Here is a 21,787-nt window from a genome sequence, read left to right on the forward strand (position 1 = left end):
GAGTACAAACTAAACTTGTATAACAATAACAGGAAGAAAGAGGCTGTACGAAGTTTTAAAGATTTCATTTATTATCAGGCGATAATGGTCAACTTGTAATGAAATATAACAACAAGCAGCAATCATATACAATGTACAGAATTGTATATATACATCATGTACAATATCCAAACAATTCAGTCAACAAAGCATAAATACTAAACCAAGCACCATCAAAAATCTCTCACAATTCTCCCAAAACATGACACATAATTCTCTTATTGCCAAAGCATTCATTATTAATTTATTAAATGACAATCTTAAAAGTTATATGCAGCTATTTAAAAAGAAAACAAATATTTCCTTCCTCAAAATTGACAACTGCATATAATTTCAAGTATATGATGGTTTCACATTAAACCATTCACAATTGTTGATGTTTATTTTTCTCTATAGCCACCAAGTCTTGTAAAGAAAGACCTCATTTTCTTTAATATACAGTAAAACACAATCATAGTAAAGATGCTTATAGTGAATTAAAGGTTGTAATGAAGTGATTTTCCTTCCCTACAGAGATTAAAGTAATAATGACTCATTGGATATATACAAACTATGAAGAGAAATCAGATGTCCATGGCATTTCACTATATCTGTGTTTTACTGTATATTAACTAGGCACAAACCTTTGCTTCATATTGCTCTATATTACACGAGCCAGTCTTTCGGATTGTCACTTCACCATTCTATATCTTACACCATATAAAATCCATTTTATTACAACAAGACTTCTACTAAAGTAGTTAATGCACTGAATATTTACACATTATGGTTACTGAGTATTATGCATATAAATCATAAAGTCATTAAAGTAATTCTAAAAGGTAAAACATTTCTTGTTAGGAAATCATTTGGTAGAATTAACTGGACTTTAAAATTATCATCTGGAAAAAGTTCATTGCTTTGTAGTGATTACTACAAAACATAGAATTATCCATACAAATGATAAAATGAACTGATTGGCACAGCAATGCATGAAAGACAAACCTTTCCATCATTAGCGGGTCAGAATATTAGAGTATGTAATCAATAGATTCATAATATTGAAGATTTGAAACAATATGTTCGAATGAAGTTCTTGTATACATTAATATGACACATTTCTGTTTAGAAAGCAATCCTTTGGCACAATAAAACAAAATATTGCAATAGAATTTATCTCTTAAAAAGCACACAAAAGTAATATGAAAATTAAATTTCCTTAAATAACTAGGTATATAAGAAGTTATTCTGAAAACCACACCACTCATCACATGAAGTTTTATAGTTAAGACATTGCTATGGATACTTATTGAAATATTCTCAATAGTCTGCTTCAAATGTATAATTCCAATGAATACATACATACTAGATATTTTCCTAGCACAACACAAATTATGGACATAAATTCACTGTACCATTTAATTTACAATCTAAAAGGAATGTACATTTTTGTGGCATTTGAAAATGGTACCAAATACAAGGCTATGTTAAAATTTGATGAAAAATCGCTACACAGAACTGTAGCAGCAAACACAGAATTTAAGGATGAAGAGTTTGTAAATACTGCATAAAGGCCTTCTCATTATTTTTCTCTGTTTCACCCTGTTTGTCCATTTTAAATTTGCAGTTTATGATAATTCTACAATGAATGTTGTGACTAGATTAAATTCAGTGCTGTTTTATCTTCAGTTTTGGACTACAGTAAAATAGCAAAAAATTAACATGAGGCCAATGGACCTGAGCAACATGCAACAACTCATTAATGGGCAACTTATTTTCTCTGTTTCACACTGTTTGTGTTATGACTAGATTAAATTCAGTTTAAGTTTATTTTCAGTTTTGGACAACAATAAAACTAGCAAAAATTAACTTGAGGCCAATGAACTTTGACAGTCACCTGAGTAACATGCAAAAACTCTTTAATGGGCAACTCAATCAAAGGTGTTAATTTTCTAAAAGTTTTGGTCTTGGCTTTTTAGACTCAAGTTTTTCATTATCCAAGAGTAAACGAGCATTTACAACAAGTAATGTTGGTGTGCACCATTTTCAAACATGTGACCCAGGTGACCTAATAATTATTACGTTGATGTATGTGGTAAATAATTGTGATCACTCCTAAACATCATGATAATGGGTCGAAAATCATTTGAATTTAGCTTCCAATAAATTAACATTATTCCTTCCATTCAAATAAATTTTAAGCACTGTGAGAGTAATGTATGCATAATTAAAAAAAACCCAATATTCATTTTAAAATAAAACTGTTCTATCTTTGATAAGTCCACTTTATGATGTTTAAGAGTTTGTTCTCATGGTTTCTGTTAAACTATTGGACCAATGCAAATACACACGATTCAACACACCATGGATCATTCTCACACAGAAAATTATCTTTAATACTAATTTAGAAAGTCATTTACTGGTACTTTTGTGAGAGTAAAAATTTTGTAATTGAGAAGAATGAACATGTTAATAATCGGTCAAAGTTAAGGAGCTTGTGTATTTCATAGTGGTTCATTTTCTTCTGTTCATTGAGGATTTATAAAAGTGAATCTGTCCATATTGCTAAGACAATGAAAATAAGTTTTTAAAAAAGTATGACCCTCACATAAAATTATTAATTTTAAAGTAAAATTCAAGCTTACACCATATCATTATGAATAAGAAAACGGTTTTCAGGTTTAAGGGAATCAAACAGCAAACAGCTCAATCAAAAACAAACTTCAGGCCTACTAGTATACTATAACATGTATAACAGATACTGCAATATTGCTCAATCAAATCGAACAACTATGAAAAGGTAGGGTTAAAATGAAATGTATTAAAAAACAGAGACCAATAACTGTGGAATACTTATTAACTGTTATTGGATTTTGTGAGTAGCCCCTTCCTATGAATTTAGAATCTGAACAAATTCACAATTCATATAATGATTAAAAATCCTAAAAAAATCTGTCCGCAAAATCATATCTCAATGAAACTGTAAAATCTGCAAAAAATGGTCCTCACAGTAAAAATGAAATAGCACACAATAACCAAATTCACCAGAATGTAAAGGACTTATGTACATGTATATCTATATTCCATGTATAATCACTAATAAGTGATACATGTACTTAAAACAACCTATGTGTGAAATTCAATACATTTTACAAGTGCTCTATATTGATAATTTTTACATAATGCTGTTATTTTAATCAATTTGACGAAGAATAAGGTCAAGTCTAGACATCAAGTATCATACTGGCTAAAATTATTCACTGAGAATCTCATTGCAATTTTTTTTCACCAATCCTGTGTACTTTTAATGCAGGCACGAATGAGCCACACTGATGTAAAAAAAAAATCAATACGAAGCATCAAAAAGTGCATTAATACAAATAAATTTATCACAATATCACAACAAGACTAGACCCAGTACTGGCTATCCTTCAGCACAGGAGCTGTGGTTCGACAATACTGTAAAAGTTCAGGGTCATCCATCACTGACCAATCAAACAAGTCTACACTGGATTGAGAAACCATGGAGTCTCTCAAATTGAGGTCTCCCAGGGGTGTGACCTTGCACTCTGGAACAGTAGCACTAACTTCTGCCTGACTGTACGATGCAGTTCCTATGTTGTTATATTCATGAGAGTCAGAGATACTGTCCTGTGAGACATTTCTTGTTACCATGGGAACATTGTAGTAGTTGTGATGTTCATATACTAAAGAATGTTCATCATCTGATGTATTTTCATTTGGTTCAATGTGAACATGGGGTTGATTAAGTGGAATAGGACCAGATATTTCTGGTCTCAACTGGTTTTTCTGCATGTCTGTAGGTCGATCGTAGTTTTGATATCTCCTCTTTCTCCACAGAAGGTACACTATTATAATTCCCAATATGACCACCACACACAGGGGAATAAGAATGGCCAGAATTATGATAAAATCATTTCTCACACTTGGGCTCACCACCTCCCGACTTCCTCCACTGTCCACCTTTGAGCCATTGATGACATTTCCATTAGGAAGATTAAACACTACATCACCAAGAGCTGGCTGTACTCCTCTGGCAGTTAACAAATAAGTCATCCTGTCTTCTGATTGGCCCTGTACAGGTCGGTTGAAAACATAGAAGATTCTTCTGTTTTTAATGTCTCTATGGGTGAATTCCTCCACCTGCCTATACCCTATTTGTACATCCCTCTTCCTACGAACAACATTCACAATAATTCCAAATTTTGGCTGGTGAATAATTTTGTAATGTGGAATACTCCCCGTTAGATTTGCCAGACCTCGTGCATCAAGACTATGTAATGTGATTGCAGTTTGGTTCTCTTTGGACAGTTGCACTGGATTTTGCTTCACGAATGGTTTCACCGAGATTGAGATCATTTTATTTTTTAGTATGAGATCAGATCCTATGTAGGAAATGTCACAGTAAAACCTGTCATTGGGGAAGTTGAGATCATTCTGGGCATACATGACTTCATGTTTATTATCAAGATCCTGTTGAGTAAAAGTAGTCACTGGATAAGATTTCACAAAGATCTGTCCATGGGATGGAGGCCTAGTAATGGTATATAATATCTTATTTCTCTCCCCATTAGTTGTGACATCAAGCTGACTTCCAGATATGTATACTGACGTGGAAGCTTGTGGAATGTAAATTGCTGCATTGGTTGCCATATCTAGACTCAAGGTTAAAACACTGACTGCCACAGTCACTAACTGCCTCGGGAATTTTCCATCAGTTATGTTCAACTCTATGAAAGAAGGCAAAGGTGGTCCACTCTGCGTGAAGACGATATCACCATCATTGACATCTTTTTGTGTAAAGGTTTTAATTGGTCTGTTTGAGGCAGCTCGGAATGCTAAAATTCCATTGTTAGGTTGGGTTTGTACTTCATACCAAAGTCTTTCAGGTGGAGAGTCATTATCCACTATCTTAAGTACTTTGTCATCCACTACTTCATAAGCTCCCTCAGTAACTTCTATCACTGGATTGTCTGGCAAAAAATAAAATGGTTCATCATTCACAGGGTTAATCTCAATGGGAAATGTTTCCTCTAAAATCTGCATTTCCTCACTTGATCCATATTTCATGTCCAAATATACCAGAAAACTGAAACTATCATTCCTACTCTCTGAATCATCATGGTGATAGGCGATTCTCTTTAAGTTAATGTATTCTTGGGTAAAGTTACTGCCTACTCTCAGAGCACCTCCACCTCTCCAAGACAAGGTACCATGTTTAGGAATGGTCACTAAGGAGTACATTGCAGACACAACTTTCCCAGAGGCTTCCAGTTGCCTGACATAGGTGGAGATATCTAGGCTAGACTGGGACAGAATCGTTTGGTCACCTTCAGCCAATGTTAATCCTTTCATCCGAATCTTGCCGTGGTTACTCTGACTGCTGTATGATATGGCGATGTTGAAAACTTGGTTTTTCACAGTCTCTGCATAAACTGTGTTCACTTCAAAGACAAACTGGTCGGTGTCCTCAGTGGTCTGCATGAAATGTTCATGCTGATAATAAATCTTTCCATCGTTAATGTCAGCCTGGGTGAAGGAGACAACCGGTAGAACCTGTTGTTTAATCCTGGTTACTAGCCGACCTTTACTGGGTTTCTTTTGCACATGATAGGTGATATCCTTGGTCTGATTTGGATTGTTTGTTCTGCTCAAAAGATTTGCCTGGCTGATCATGTGCGTCTGCTCAGGGTAAACTTGCAACTTTTTGTTGATGATAATTGAGAGGATTAATTTCTTGGTTGTTATGTGGAACTGCATTCGGTTTGCATTGCTGTTCTGCCCATCACTAAGGTGGAACCAGAAATAACCACTCTTACCACCTGAAACCATAAAAGCAAACCAGAGTTGCTTCATGAAAATTTCCCTCTTCATGTTGTGTTGAATTGAATTTATACCCTTATTCTAATTAATTTATTCAAATTGACTGTTACTTTTACTAAATAATCAAAATATTGTATTAAATTTTGTGTATATTCCAGTGAATATTTTGTACTTCTTCAAGAGATTGACAGTTATACATGTACATACTAAACCTGGAGTAAAGGTACAGTTAATGTCTTTTCTGTTACTATGTGAGTCTATTCTGTTACTTTCTTTTTCAATTTAAGCAGTTTTAAAAGGAACATTTATATATCAATCATGCCTGTCCATTACAGTCTTACTATATGGTGGGGTCCAATTTTTTTTTTAACTAGCAATTTTGGGTGGTGTGATCATAGGGATAAACTGCTTTTTGTTTTGACTGACAATTGTTTTCATAATACAAATGGTGGCATTAATTTGTTGATGGAAAAACCTGTACATGTAAAGCAGAGAGCGCATTGAGAAAAACAAGCTATCATTTTCTGCACATTAATTTCTAGCAAGTGCTCCGCAAGCAGGGCATCCCCTCGCAAAGTAGCAAATCTGTAAACGTATTTTCTATGAAGTCCCGTAGTGACCTTGACATTTTGACCCCAAAACCAATAGGGTTCTTTCTCTCTTGATATAATCGAGCAAAATTATGGCCTGAAGAGTGTCTTTTTTTTCTAAGAAGTCTTGTAATGACCTTGGACCTTTTGACTCAGAAATCAATAGGGTTCTTCCTCTTCAAATCAAAGCTACCAGTATCAATCAATCCAGTAAAAAATGTTGCTTGTAAGGTGTCTAAAGTTCAGTGCTCACACATACACGATCCTGTCGCTATATCCCCTCTCGCAATGAATTGTGAGTGGATAATAAATGTACAATTGGACCCCATTGAATCTAATTATTACAATGAACACACATTAGTGACTCTTACTGAGCTAATATTTTACATGGTAATACAGAGCAAACTGCATATAATACAACATAGATGGCAAACATATGACTATTTAGTTGAAATGTTGAAAGCAAGAAATCAGAATACTTAATAATGTATACCTTCATGCACAAACACCACCTGGCCAGTATTGATACTATGCTGGGTAAATCTTGTAATGTCTTTAAATGTGTTGTTGAGGAAAGACATTCTCCCATTACTGGGTTTCGTCACAGTGTACCACACCCTCTCTGGAGGAGTGTCAGGGTCCTCAGCATTCAAAATATCCTATAAAAAAAAAATTGTCAGTTGAGGTGGTTTGGTGCAGTAAGAATTTCACAATGATAAAAAAATGCACAATAAGGACAAGCATTTGTATATATGTATGCAAATGTTGTATATAAAGAGTGTACCTGTTTTCCCCTCTCTTCAAATATATCCTACTGTATAAGGTAAATTTATAAATCTAGGTTAATCAAAATATGCAGAATGGTAACACAATGCATACCTTGGAAATCAAAGCCATTGAGCTCTGCCAAAGAGTTAGACCTTTGTTGGTAATGATTTGTGGAGCCTCGTCATTCACAGCTTCAATGTGGATGTACAAGTGCTGGTCATCTGTCTCCTCTTTATCTGCCATCTGACCTTTAATGACCATTTCATCCAATTCAGATTCACTTCCATCATGTACATAATAAATCCTGCCTTGTCTCAAGTCATCCATTGTGAAAGTAGATAGCGGTTCATTTCTTTTATCAATCAATTCTAAATGCCCATGCCTTGGTTGTCTCACCACATGGAAGACAACAGACAGATTTGTTGGTGAAGTAAATTTTAGAACAATATCTGCTGGTGACAAGGGTCTCTTTCCTCCCTCTCGGATGGTCAAGTTCCTAGTTTCAATGTCTAATGGTGGTGGTAGGACCTCGATTCCAAAGGTAAGTCCACGTAACCTTTGACCTGTTACTCTGTCTGTCACATCAAATGTGAAGAAGTCATTTCTGTGTCCTCTCACTGTATGTTGATATGACACCACTCCTGAGTTAATGTCCCATTGTGTGAAAGTGTCCTGCTCTCTACTTGTCGATCCATAAGTCACATAAATTGCTCCATATCTTGGTTTGTTTTGTACGGTGTACACAATGGATGATGGTTGTGTCAGCGAATTAAAGATCTGTAAATGAGATTTCGTGATGATACTTCTTTTCATACTCTGAACTTGTACAACATTGTTGTTGATAACTCTTGGAATCTGTGACGGGGTGCCCTGTAGAATATTGATAGCAAACTGATCCTGTATTCTTGCTTCTCCAGCAACAACAGCAAATTTAAAGTGATCTCGACCCATTCCTCCATGTGTGTGGCAGTATGTCAAGATCCCGGTCATTAAGTCCTTCTGTGTGAATTTCACCACAGTTTGTCCATTCACTTTTAGGTTTCCGTGTAATGGTTCCTCAATTATTACAAAAGTAATTTCTTCAGGTTTCACATTCACATTGGTTTCAACACTGAGATTGTAAGAACTAATGTCCACATCTTCTCCCACCTGGACATACACACCAGTGTTATTTAGGATTGCAATGTAAGGTTTCCCTGCTTGGATGCTGAAAAGAAAATGCTCAATGAAATTCCCATCATAAACCTTCATCAAAGCATTGCCAGTTTCTTGTCCATCATGACGGAATTTGATTTTCCCTTCCACAATGTCTTTTTGTGTAAAGCTAAACACTGCCTTCCCATCTTCACTGTCAACTATTTCACCATTTGGAATACTCTCTCTTTCATATCTTAGTTCCATGGAATTAAAATCAAGATCCGGGTCTGAGAAACTGAGATCTTCTGATGATATTATTCTTTCCTTGTTCGATACAACCTGAAAAGTTTTATCCACTTCTCTTACAGGTGGATTGTCATTTCTCATGGTTATGCGGATGTGAAATCTTCCACTGAATTCTTTCACTTTGGCTGGAAATGAGGTTGCAGATGTCAGGATTGGAGATGCGACAAAAGCAAAGCTGTCTCGATCATTTTCTGAATCATCATGTTCATATACGAGCTTACCATTTTTTATGTCCTTATTTGAAAATCTTGCCACTTCATTTATTTTCAGTGATGAAAATCTGTTATATCCACTTTTAAGCTTTAGAGTCCCATGTTTGGGAAAATCCACAACATCAAATTCAAAGTTTTGATAGTCATCTGTTTCCAGGTAGAGAAAATCTTTCGTAATTACCGATTCTTTTCCTTCAAGAACTGTATCCAACACATTGTTAGTCAAACGCACTTGTGTCTGTCTTGGAACAAATTCCACATTAAGTCGCATCAGTTTGGGAACAGCGGGTGGTGCTTCAACTTTAAAATCAATGAAATCTGTTTGTCTGTCGTAAGTCAAGCGGTGCAGGCGGTAAACAACATACCCACTGTTCACATCTTCCTGTGTGAAGAAGTCATTGCTTGTCAATGGAGTCATTTCATAAATTAATGCATCAGTAATGTTGCTGTGATGTATTCGATATAAATTTCCCCGATATGGTTTTCTCAATATGGTAAACTTGATATTTTTTGGATCGTACCACTTATCGTTTGTTTTTGCCTGTAACTCATCTTTGGAGACAACTTTGAATGGACTCTTCTGGACTGTCACTTTATTTATGCCCACTATGTCAACAGTAAGTCTGTCAACAAAAATATACACAAGTCCTTTGATTGTTGTGTTGAGTGCAGAGGCTTCTAATGAAAACCTGTCATACTGCGCCAAGTACTGCTTGTCCCTATTTATGTATCTTATCTGATTGTTATCGATGTGTCTCTGGGCAAAGGTATCCACACTTTCCCAAGAATCATTGGAATACATCCTCCTCTGAATTTCTCCAAATTCTGGAGGATTTGTGATTCTGTATCGGATTTCTATCTCTTGGATTGGTACATTATTGACGACAAACAAATTATTCCTGCTGATTGCAACATGGCTCCCCTGAGTGACTCTGATGCCATTGTTGTTGAGATGTAGAGATAGAGACACTGCATCAATGTTCAGTCTTTTGGAATACCCGCCAATGGTCAGCAAACAGGATGACGAATCTGAGTTTGAAAACCAGATTCTGCCATCTAAAATTTCTTGAAACGTGAATTTCGTTCTTTCTTTCGCAGGTTTTTCTGATGCTAGAAAGTGACCAGGTGATCCCCCACTGCTCCGAGACACACACGCAGCTGATATCTCCAATTCAGAGGGTGAAGAATCTGAGTCAAGAACTTTTATAATAGCTTCAGTGATTTTAAGCTTTGTATTTTTAGCCATTGTTATGGTGGCTTCATTTTGAGTGTTGTTCAGCAAGTGCAGGGTAGGCTTATCATCTACTGGCTCTATGTAGAACGGTAATAAGAAAGTATATGATTTTTTTATTTCTGCAAGGTTGCTAGAAGTGTCTGTGGTTATTTTCATATTCATGGTCACTTCATCTCTTGTGGTTTCTGATCCATCATGAACATACCTCACTTTTCTACCCTGTAAATCCAAAAGGGTGAAAACATCTCTATTTCTTCTTCTCCTCCCAAGGTCAATTAAAAGATGTCCATGTTTTGGGAAACGCATTAAATCAAACTGAATTGCTGACTCCCGAATCTTCAGTTCCTTGTAATCCAGTAGAACGTGAATATTGTCAGTGGTGATAACCTTCTCTGACCCTTCTCTTAGCGTCACTCCTCTGACTTCGACATATTGGTCATCATACACTGGAGTGGAATTATAGGAACGAGATTTTGATTTGCTGGTTGTTTTCTGACAGTGTTCAGCGCAATCTGACAAATTTCCACAAACCGTGCTCAGATTATGACTGAGTTGCATTTGTTGAAATCCATACACTTTTGAATTGATTGATAAATTGGCCATACATCCTATGTAATGCCCTTGACCTGCAGTTTTTGTGATTGAGTCAATATTTTCATTCACAGCATGAGCTACCACATGAGATGTTAGTCCTCCTAAGAAAAAATGCCCAGAAAAGTCGAAGTCATTTCTGTTGGTTTCATCAAATGTTGCTGTCTGTGTAGAATGATCCACTAAAAATTTCACCTCTGTATTTTTACATAGAACGACTAGTAAATGCCACTTTCCATCACTGATAATCAAATCTGAATTCAATACAACATTAGCACCACCCCTGTTTAACGTTAATTTCAACTTCTTCGATAAAATCTCTACAGCAAACAAATCACTACTTGTTTTTCTTCCAAGGTTGAACAGCAGAAGTCCATTTTCTGTCAAAGTTTTGATCCGTACAGAAACAGATCCAGAATTTTTGAATGGTAGGTGATGAAAGGCAGCATAAGAGACATTGGATTGAAAATTGATTGATAAAGATGAGTTTGCTTTAACTTCCTCAGTACAAGCCCACGACACATGATTCACTGCCCCAGAATTTTCCAACTTTTGTGCATTGCTAATAATATCATACTGATTAAACTCTACATTTCCCAAGCAGCCACGGTAATGTGACCAGTTCTCCGCAAAATTTGAAGTCTTCGGCAGTCCGCCAACAAACACTTCATTTTCATTGAGTTCGTGCAACTTTCCTGGTATGTTAATCCGACTCTCTACTCCATCAATGGTAACAGTTATCCACTGTGCATTCTGCTTGATCTCAACATGATGCCAACTACCATCATTCTTTGGCTGGTGGGATTTCCAGGCCAGTGACCCAGAACCAAAATCCCCTTTAATCTGGAGATGGCCATCCTGTAGGTAAAGGTACAGGTAGTCTATGGATCCATGAGCCAGGAAGAGAAGACCTTTTGAGTGCCAAGTTAAAAACCGCAGTTTCAGTTCCACTTCTCTGCTGTTCCCAAAAGGCAGGTTCAAGTAACTGTCTCCATAAAATGAAGCTGTAAAATAGAAAAGGCAGGTTTAAGTAACTGTCTCCATAAAATGAAGAATAGAAAATAGAATAGAAAAGAAAAACTGAGTCGACTCTTCCAGCATATTCACAACAATTTACAAAGCCTTCAAGAAAGCTTTATAATATCAAGGAAAACAAAACTAAGTGAGAACTGAGTAATGAAATTATTACTTCTAAACATATAAAGTACTCAAATGATCAATGACACAAACAATACGGAACTTTCGAGATACAGATCCACTCTGACTTTTATAGCACGTTGAACGTCATTTGTAGGGCATGTCACTTCCGGATTACAATAACAACTAAGTAAACAAGCATGGAATACTTCAATTGCGATCAAATTCCTGTATTAAAATGCTATATTTAAAAGAAAGGAATCACTACAACCATTTTTAGGAAAATGCATTTGATTAGATTATGTGAGTTGGCAAGGAAAACAAATCTAGGAAATATCTTGAGGATATAGGTAAAACTTCACACCTTCCATTAAAGGATATGCGTCTAAATGCACCTTTTTCCTTCCATCTAATTTACACCCAGGTACTAACAGGGCTTGAAACTAACTTTTTATGTCATCAGTCTAGTCTGACTGATGGGGTATAATTTCAACCAGTCCGCAGAAAATTTACCAGTCCACCAGAATTTTCCAGAAATAAACAAGAGGTACTGTGAGCAATGCTCACTAAGAATACCCCCCGCTTACCCCAATCTCCCAAAGGGTGTTGGTAATGGGTATAAACTACCTCTTTTCTGAGTGTAAAAAACAAATGGCATGACAAACCGAACCATATTGCTACTTCGATGTCCAGTGCGCGTGACCTTTGACCTTTTGACCCCAAAATCGATAGGGAACATCTTCATCCCATGGGTAGTCCATATGTATGATATGGTGACTGTAGGTGGAAAGGATAATGCTTTAGAGCCCGGAAACCATATTGCTACTTCGATGTCCAGTGCGCGTGACCTTTGACCTTTTGACCCCAAAATCGATAGGGAACATCTTCATCCCATGGGTAGTCCATATGTATGATATGGTGACTGTAGGTGGAAAGGATAATGCTTTAGAGCCCGGAAACCATATTGCTACTTCGATGTCCAGTGCGCGTGACCTTTGACCTTTTGACCCCAAAATCGATAGGGAACATCTTCATCCCATGGGTAGTCCATATGTATGATATGGTGACTGTAGGTGGAAAGGATAACGCTTTAGAGCCCGGAAACCATATTGCTACTTCGATGTCCAGTGCGCTTGACCTTTGACCTTTTGACCCCAAAATCGATAGGGAACATCTTCATCCCATGGGTAGTCCATATGTATGATATGGTGACGGTAGGTGGAAAGGATAATGCTTTAGAGTCTGGAAACCATTGCGTCTACAGACGGACGGACGGACGGACAGACAGACGGACAACCCGATTCCAGTATACCCCTCCCACAACTTGTTGCGGGGGGTATAATAAAAATTTTGTTAATGTTATTAAAATGAAATATGTAATTTAACTTAATATGCCTCAGACAATATTGTAATACTTATGTGAAATTTATATTACGCCTGATATCTACAGAGGAATGCCAAATGCGCATTTAAGATTCATAAGAATATTTTCCAGAATGACGTTTTAAAAAATTGACCAGTCCCATCGGACTGACTGTAACAAATGTATGTCAGTCCGCCAGACTTTTAACCAGTCACAAACTGACGGGCATATGTTGATTTCGAGTCCTGACTAAGCACCAATAGTGACTTGGATCGTCATCGTGGGACTGCACATAGCTCTTTACGGACCGTCTGCTAGAGAAACCCCAGTTGTATCGCTGTCAACTTTGCCCTACAATTGCTTACTATCACATGACCGCGGTGTATAAACATCGAGTCTAATCGGTCCTTCCAGCACATCCCAAAAGTTCCGTATTGTCATATATTCAGAACAACATGTCCCTTCCTCAGGACAAACAAAAATGTTTTACATAAAATGGCTAAAATGTACATTATGGATCAGCTAACTGCACAAATAGTACATGTACTAATTTGCTCCCTAGTTAACATATTGAATAGCAAGCCAAAAACAATAAATATGTAATTTGTAGTATATGAACATTTGAGATTTAGTATAGATTTACTTCATCACGAAAGTTTTAAAATCCAATTGTTCGTTTGTTCGTCATTTTAGTGCTTTACATAATTTTTATATTTGGCCATTTGTTGATCGACTTTTGCATACTTCAAGTTGGTGGATCTGATAATTTAAGGTATCGAATGTTGTTGGGATCTGTGTGTGATAAGGGCCAACCAGTAATTTGGCCGCCTAAATATGGAACAAGAGGCCTATGGGCCACATTGTCACCTTGGCCTTGCCATTGTTAGGCTGTTGTGATATTTAAAAGATTTTTTTATCAATCTTTATTCCCATGAAAAATTTGACCCCATATTGTGGCCTCAACCTAGCCCCAAAGGATCACAACATAACTGAAAATGAATTCACACTTGCAACACAATGATGCCTCAACACTAATATGACTAACATGATCTTGCTGTTCCGTTAAGACCAAGGTCACAAGGTCATTGATCATGGTATGAAATGAAAACCTTGTCATAAGAAATCTACATACAAAATATGAATGCTCTATCTTAAATAGTTCAGAAGATATCAAATAGATAAGATTTTTTTTATCAAAAGTAGGTCAAACTTCTAGGTTAAGGTCACAAGATCAAACACCAAAGTATATCAAGATCTTGCCATAAATAGAAGAAGTGTTCACAAACTATTTTACACCCTCCATCCCTCAGATTCACTATAACTTTAAGGACAACAATTGAATCCACCTGTCCCACCAATATGCACATCTACATTGTACAATGTTTCAAATCTATCCAATAAGCCATATAGCATCGTCGGAACCCACAGGTTTTCTCTCCGTTAAACTGTTGAATGCAGTTTAACGGAAAGAAAACCCATGGGTTCCAACAATGGCCATATAAGAGAAATGTTCACAAGCTATTTTACATCCTCCACTCCTCATAGATCCACTATAACGTTTAGGAAAATAATTGGATCCTCCCGTCCCACCAATATGCACATCTACAAATGGCAATGAAGCATTGTACAAAGTTTAAAGTCTACTCAATAAGCCATATAGGAGGAGAAGCGTTCACAAGATTTTGTGACAGACAGAAATACGGACGGACAGAAAGTACAAAAACAATATGTCTCCCCCTAAAAGGAGGAAGACATAAATAAACCCTACTTTAAATAGTTCAGGGATTTCTTTTTAAAAAGTAGGTCAAAATCCAAGGTCAAAAGATCAAACATCATTGTGTACAAGGTCTTGCCATAAAAAATCTAATATATACAAAATATGAAAGCCCCACCTAAACTAGTTCCGACTATATTTAAAAGGTCATGAGTCCTTAAAAGTAGGTTAAACTCCGAGTTCAAGGTCACAAGATCAAAGACCATGATATTAAATGAAAGGTCTTGCCATAAGAAATATACATACAAGATATGAAAGATCTACCTTAAAGAGTTCAGGACATATTGTATAGGTTATTATTAAAAGTAGGTCAAACTTTTGTATCAAGGTCACACACCATTGCATCACATGATAGGTCTTTTCATAAAAATTGTTTATATAAAATATGAAAGTCTTAGCTAGAATAGTTCAAGAGATATTTCTAAAGATTTTAAAGCACATGACTGGTCACAGTAGCTTGCTTCATAACCAGGAGGACATGAGTTTGAGCCCTGCTCGTGCCATGGCCGTGTTAAACCTAAGACATTAAAATAGGTTGTGATTGTTCCTTCGCCAAACACTCGGCATTTAGATGTGAGAATCCCTGCTATGACCCTGAGCGCTAAGCATAAATCTAAATTCGTGGCACTTCACCTACAGTTGATGACGTCTCAATATGAGTGAAAAATTCTCGATGACATAAAAAGAAAAACCCAATCAATCATATATCAGCATATAACACTTTGATTCCCTGTTGTGGCCACATCCTACCCCCCAGGACCATGAATTACACAAACTTGGATCTACTCTATGTCAGGAAGCTTAATTGTAAATTTGAACTTTTCCGACCCAGAGTTCTTGAGAAGATTTTCCTATATATTCGCCACAGGCACTTGTTTCTGTAAATAACTTACGACCTCTGTATACTAATAATAACTATTATAATAAATAGTGTTATTATTAGTGATGGGAATCGACGAGAATTTCATAATCGATGATTGGTTTACTGTAACTAACTAATTATTGATTATAATCGGACGTAGAGAAATTCTATAATAGTCATTTATATACTGAGAAAGAGTAAATGAATATTTTCTACCTTTGTATTTGTTGTTTCTATTGCTGAGAGAGTGTAAATGAATATTTTCTATGTGTATTTGTTATTCTTCTACTATCTTAGTATCCTTTAATTACATATATAAAAGTCAATAGGATTTTTAGAAGGGTTTACGCGCCAAACATGGATATCGTTTGCTTCGGTTATAAATTATTAATATCTCTGTATATCAAAGTTCCATGTCATTAATTTACGGTAATCCGGCATACATGTAATTAAAATTCAGCAAAGAAAAAACAAGGAAAGAACATTTTATCAACAAACAAACACCAAATCAGATCAAAAACACGTTACGTACGTGCAGATTGAGCAACAGTAACCTTTGAAAGCGGTTTAATCTACGTAATTCACACATGTCTTTGCTCGCATCAAGAATCTCTTTGATGGATGGTCACTTCATTTATATGCCTGAATCAAAGTACGTCTATCTGACCATGCAGACATGTGTTATTCCCCGGGTATGGATACTTTCGCTTTCATGTGCGCCGCCATTACGGTAAATTAGGTTAATAAATAGCCACGGCAGGAATATTCAAGAAAAACTACAGCCGTTGAGAAAACAAAATCTAAAATCCGATTAATTTGGAATAAAATTTTCATAATCGAGCGCTTAGAATTTGCCAACAATAGACTGATTTTCGATTATAATCGATGATTGGAACATCACTAGTTATTATTAGTAGAGGTCATAAGTTATTTACAGAAACAAATGCCTGTGATATTTGCATGTAAAACTTTAATTCCCTATTGTGGCCCCACCCTACCCCTGGGGGATATGATTTGAACAAACTTGAATCTGCACTAGTTTATGTCAGGAAGCTTTCTTGTAAATTTGAACTTTTCTGGCTCAGTGGTTCTCGAGAAGAAGATTTTTAAATAACCACACCCTATTTTTGCGTTTTTGTAATTATCTAATTTTTTAGAAGGGTGTTGCCCTTTATTTGAAAAAACTTGAATCCCCTTCACCCAAGGATGTTTTTTTTACCAAGTTTAGTTGAAATTGGCCCAGTGGTTCTGGAGAAGAAGTTGAAAATGTGAAAAATTATAGACACACGGGTTATCAGAATAGCTCACCTGAGCTTTCAGCTCAGGTGAGCTAAAAAGGAGCAGATGAAGATGCTGATTTTAATTAGATTGGAAATTTAACTATCCATATAATTTACATTTCTATGGAACGCCAAATTAACCATGTTAACATAAACTAAAATAACTAAAATAACTGAAGATATCTTTAATTATTTGAAGATATCTTTAATTCGTTTGACGTGCGCAACAATTCATTTAAAGATCTCTTTGAATAATTAGTGATATCTTCAATTCTGAATTATTGCACGCAAGAATTGAATTGATGATAGCATTACTTAATCTGCTGAATTGATTATCACCATAATACGCCGGTTTCGAGATATGTCCCGAGTTATTTCCCTTTGGAGAACTCTCGTACATAGTAAGGTGCAAAACAACTTGTTTATACGCGGGAGTGGGACAAATATACATCACTGCATAAGTGAACGTGCTCTGACAGTAAGTTTATCATATGCAGTTTCTTCATCCAATTTCGACTGATACACAAACTATTAGTAAGTGATAAGTATTCAAGGAGTAATTAAATACCTGAAATTATTATTATATCTGACACGTTATTTCGTTGCACCTATCATAATTTTATTTGCAAATATGGCATTGTATTTATGTTCCCACTTCAGTAAATCATTTCTTTTGATAGTATTTTATATTTCCTACATTAGATATTTAATGAGAAAGTGGTTTTAAATACATTTTATCATCTTTCTCACTGACAGTAAGATCCACTCTGTCCCACTTATCGCAATTCACCTTTGAATTAGAACGCTTTACCCGATATAGTATTGCGTTGTGTGACGACACAATTGAATGAGACGATTGAACAATTTGAATGACATGTTTGATGTAATACAACAAGAGTTTTCATTGGCCGATTACAGCCCGCCCACTTTCTCGAGCGGATTCAGTGTAGCTGGAGAACTGTACATAGCTCTCTGAAAAGATTCACCTCTTATAAAAACCTTAGATTTACGGGCCACAAAAAGCTGCGGACGGTTGAGGCCTGAAATCGGTGTATTCTTGTGTTGCTGTCTCATAAACTCAATATAAAAAAAATCTTAACATATTTTCCTACTATATACTTGCGTCCAAACATACCTTCAAATATTCATTAAAGCCACACACCACCCGAAAACTTGCAGCTTCAAATGATTTCGTTTGTTGACGTAGCCATGTTAGGTAGCCGGTCAATTCGAACTCTTGCTATTGGTATCTATTCATAAAATCGGTTGTAAGTTATGTATTCGCTCTTCATTTATTATCAACACGAATAATTAATAGAAATTAAAACTTTTTGTACCAGTTTTTGTAATTAGGTAAAATAAGCTCTAGTTGAACGAAAATGCTACATAAGCCCGTTAGATGGAGATCGGCCGGCGCGGCTGCTCATGACTAATGAAATATTTAATTAATAGGACTGGGGTGGTATATTGTTTAAACAATTTAGCTAAAATATTTGTGGGGTATTAGTACACATCTAGACGCTATTGTGCCAATATGGAAATGAACCGGGATTCGAATTGACTGGCTACCTAACATGGCTACGTCTACGAACGAAATCATCAAAAGCTGTGATCGAGTTTTTGGGTCGTATGGGGCTTTAATAAATATTTGAAGGTATGTTTGGACACAAGTATAGTAGGAAAATGTTATGAATTTTTTAATATTAAATTTATGAGACAACAACACAAGAATACAACTTTTTCTCTTTCTTCCTTTGAAGTTTTTTTTTTCCATCTAGCATCTGGCCGTCATGTTTTCAAATGCTGACTACTCCCGTATAAGGGAATTTGGGCGGACTTATACATATGGACCAATGAGAGTTTCTGTTGCATTTCGCAATTGTATTACAAACAGATTCAATTGTGTCGTCACACAACGCAATACTATATCGGCCAAAGCGTTCTAATTCAAAGGTGAATTGCGATAAGCATTCAAAGTTACACTAAATGCACCTCCTACACAGGAGAGCTCTAATCTAGAAACTGGCATATTGAAATTTTGCTCTCTTCAAAGGAATTGATGATACATACATACATCAACAATTCAATTGATGTCTGCTAAAATTCAATTAAAGAGAGCAATAATTCAATTAATGTGCACATCAATTCAAATAATATGATTACGGTGTGACCGTTGGGGCGAGCGCAGCATATCTGAATACATTTTCAAAAAATTTATATTGAAAACAAGGAAAACTGATCTGGTTTACTGTCAATACGTAAGATTACTGTCTTGCTCTTCTCGCCAATGTAGGAACCAGTTTAGCGGGAAATGCAACGAGCTTGTGACGTAGCATGGTAGTTGTGACGTGACTGTTTACATTTCTTTAGACAATATTTTAAAAAGAAAAAGAAAGGGGGAAGAATATGATTGTCATCCTTTCCTTTCAAATAAGAAAGGTTTGTAATACTTCAAAGATTTTTTTTATTATTATTTTACGAATCGAACCATCCGCCATTTTGTACGAGGGACTTTTGGGATTGGCGTCAAAAAAAAAATTCTTGTTAGAGGTTGAGATTTAGCTCGGATTATTTCCCGCGCTCTAGTCATTAGAGCTCGCAGTACGAGCCAGCGCTCTGCGCTGGCTCGCTGCGCTCGCTATTATGCTCGCAATAATTGAATTACTGATATCTTCGCATGAATTCAATTAATGTGCGCAATAATTGAATTGCTTTCTTCAATTGAATCAAAGATATCACTAATTCAATTGATGCTCGCAATAATTCTTCTATATTATAGATATCTTCACTATCAACATATCCACGATTAAATTAATCTCTTTAATTGAATGGTTGTGCTCTTTAAGTCTAATTTAAAAGAATTGATGTGTGCATTGATTCCTTATACAAAAGCATTGTAAATAATTAAAGAATTTTAGAGATCATCAAATCATTTATACCGAGCTCCAAATTTAAATTTTGCGAGCAATAATTCCACCATATTGATGTACGCATCAATTGAATTGACGAGAGCAATAATTAACAAATAAATAAATATTGGGTACATATACATGTGTAAATGGCTTGGGTCTGAAAGTATAAACAGTGGGATATAAATAGATTTTCTTATGTGTACATTATATGTACCCACTATTTATAAATTTATTTGAATTTCTTTGCCTTGACCTCGGAAATGTAATAAAACATTATTTGATGACAATTTGTCAACGAGTTACAAAATCTGAAGTACAGTGAAAAAAGAAAAACATCAAATAATACGACGAAAAACAATGGAGATCTAATCCAATGATAACAAAATCTCGCACCTGCTTTTAGTCTGTGTACACTAATCAACAGTAGCCAGGTTAAGATGTAATGGATTTCCATGGCGCCTCATTCACACAATTTTTTCTGACCTAATACGCAAAACAGCTCTCTGCAACATGATTGCATGCATTGCAAGAACATAGCAATTTTCTGACTTTGTAGGGTCCAACATTGTTACTATTTATATTTCGATAATGAGGTTTTGCTATTTACAGGAATCTATAAAATTAGAAAGTTATCCGCGTTTATAAAAATTCATAATGTAATGAAACCTATAAAACTAAACATCAAGTATATCACAAAAATAAACTTTTCTCCAGATATTAATATCACATTATGTATAATTTTCTTTTCGACTGGCTTTTGACTGCTATTTCCATGTAATGAATCTTTATACTCTTTACTGAAAATAGCATGACCAAAGACTTTGGCTATGAGGGGTTAACTCGTACATTGAATAATTCTCATTTCGTAAGTTGCGGATGCTGACGTTATTAAAGTTCCGTCTTGCGAGTCATGAATTTTGTAAATATAGCATGCAAAAATCGTATATATGATATACATGCAGTCAATGACTTTAAATCATCCATAAATTAATTAGGGATGGGGTAAATTACATACTGATAACAACTTGAAATTACAAATGTAATTAACTAAAATAACAATTACTTTGAAAAAGAAATTAAGAAATTACACATTACATTTCTATTACCAAAACTTCAAAGCTTCCAGGCTGCAAGTGCCGAGCATAGACCTAAATTTTGGAGCCCTTCACGGCAAAGGTGATTGACGTCTCCATATGAGAGAAAGATGTGAAAGAAAATACAATCATATGACACACCGTTTTTATATTTATTCCACTTTAAAGATATCACATAAATTTTATAAGATATCTGATATCTCCTAAAGTTTATAGATATATTAATTATATCCTTTATAAGATATCTCATATTATGGACAAGATATTTCATGAACTTTATATGGTATCTTATAACTTTTATAAGATATCTTATAACTTTTATAATATATCTTATAAAAGAAAGTTTATAAGATATCTCATAAAGTTTATATCTTGTTTAATACACAAGACATCTTATAAAGTTTGAGATATCTCATATAATTTATGAAATACATCATGTTTTATAAGAATATCTTATAAACTGTAAATTATATGACCTCAGCTAGTATAAATATCTTATAATCTTTCCTTTATATCTTACAAAAGCTATGAGATATCTTATAAATTTTATGGGATATCTTACATAAACATTCATTTATAAGATATCTCACAAAATATGATATCTTATAACATTTATGAGATATCTTATAAAGCATACAAGATATTAATATATCTTATTTGTTTTA

General features: G+C 35.3%; 1 protein-coding gene across 2 annotated transcripts; it reads right to left on the reverse strand.

The window, feature by feature from the left end:
- Positions 1-49: 49 nt before the first annotated feature.
- Positions 50-20,627, reverse strand: LOC125650376 (chondroitin sulfate proteoglycan 4-like). 2 transcript variants are annotated; one of them, XR_008802828.1, is made up of 5 exons: positions 20,422-20,627; positions 7,332-11,704; positions 6,946-7,111; positions 1,916-5,861; positions 50-1,755 (listed from the first exon to the last, which is right to left on the reverse strand). XR_008802828.1 is itself a non-coding variant. In XM_048878611.2 (4 exons), exons 1-4 carry the CDS (start codon positions 20,480-20,482, stop codon positions 3,427-3,429), a joined length of 7,035 nt encoding a protein of 2,344 aa, XP_048734568.2. In that variant the 5' UTR covers positions 20,483-20,627; the 3' UTR covers positions 50-3,426. The 2 variants fall into 2 exon arrangements, 1 of the variants encoding a protein (XP_048734568.2); XM_048878611.2 differs by having other exon boundaries at positions 50-5,861.
- Positions 20,628-21,787: the final 1,160 nt, after the last annotated feature.

The sequence above is a fragment of the Ostrea edulis genome, chromosome 5, assembly GCF_947568905.1.
Source record: "Ostrea edulis chromosome 5, xbOstEdul1.1, whole genome shotgun sequence".
Taxonomy (NCBI): domain Eukaryota; kingdom Metazoa; phylum Mollusca; class Bivalvia; order Ostreida; family Ostreidae; genus Ostrea; species Ostrea edulis.

Excerpts from the sequence above, each read along its gene's own strand:
- LOC125650376 (XM_048878611.2), bottom strand. The coding sequence starts at position 20,482 with ATGGAAATCCATTACATCTTAACCTGGCTACTGTTGATTAGTGTACAC. Across the intron at positions 7,112-7,331 it reads CAATGGCTTTGATTTCCAAG|GATATTTTGAATGCTGAGGA; the intron begins GTATGCATTGTG and ends TTTTTTTTATAG. Across the intron at positions 5,862-6,945 it reads GGTGGTGTTTGTGCATGAAG|GTGGTAAGAGTGGTTATTTC; the intron begins GTATACATTATT and ends TTATGGTTTCAG.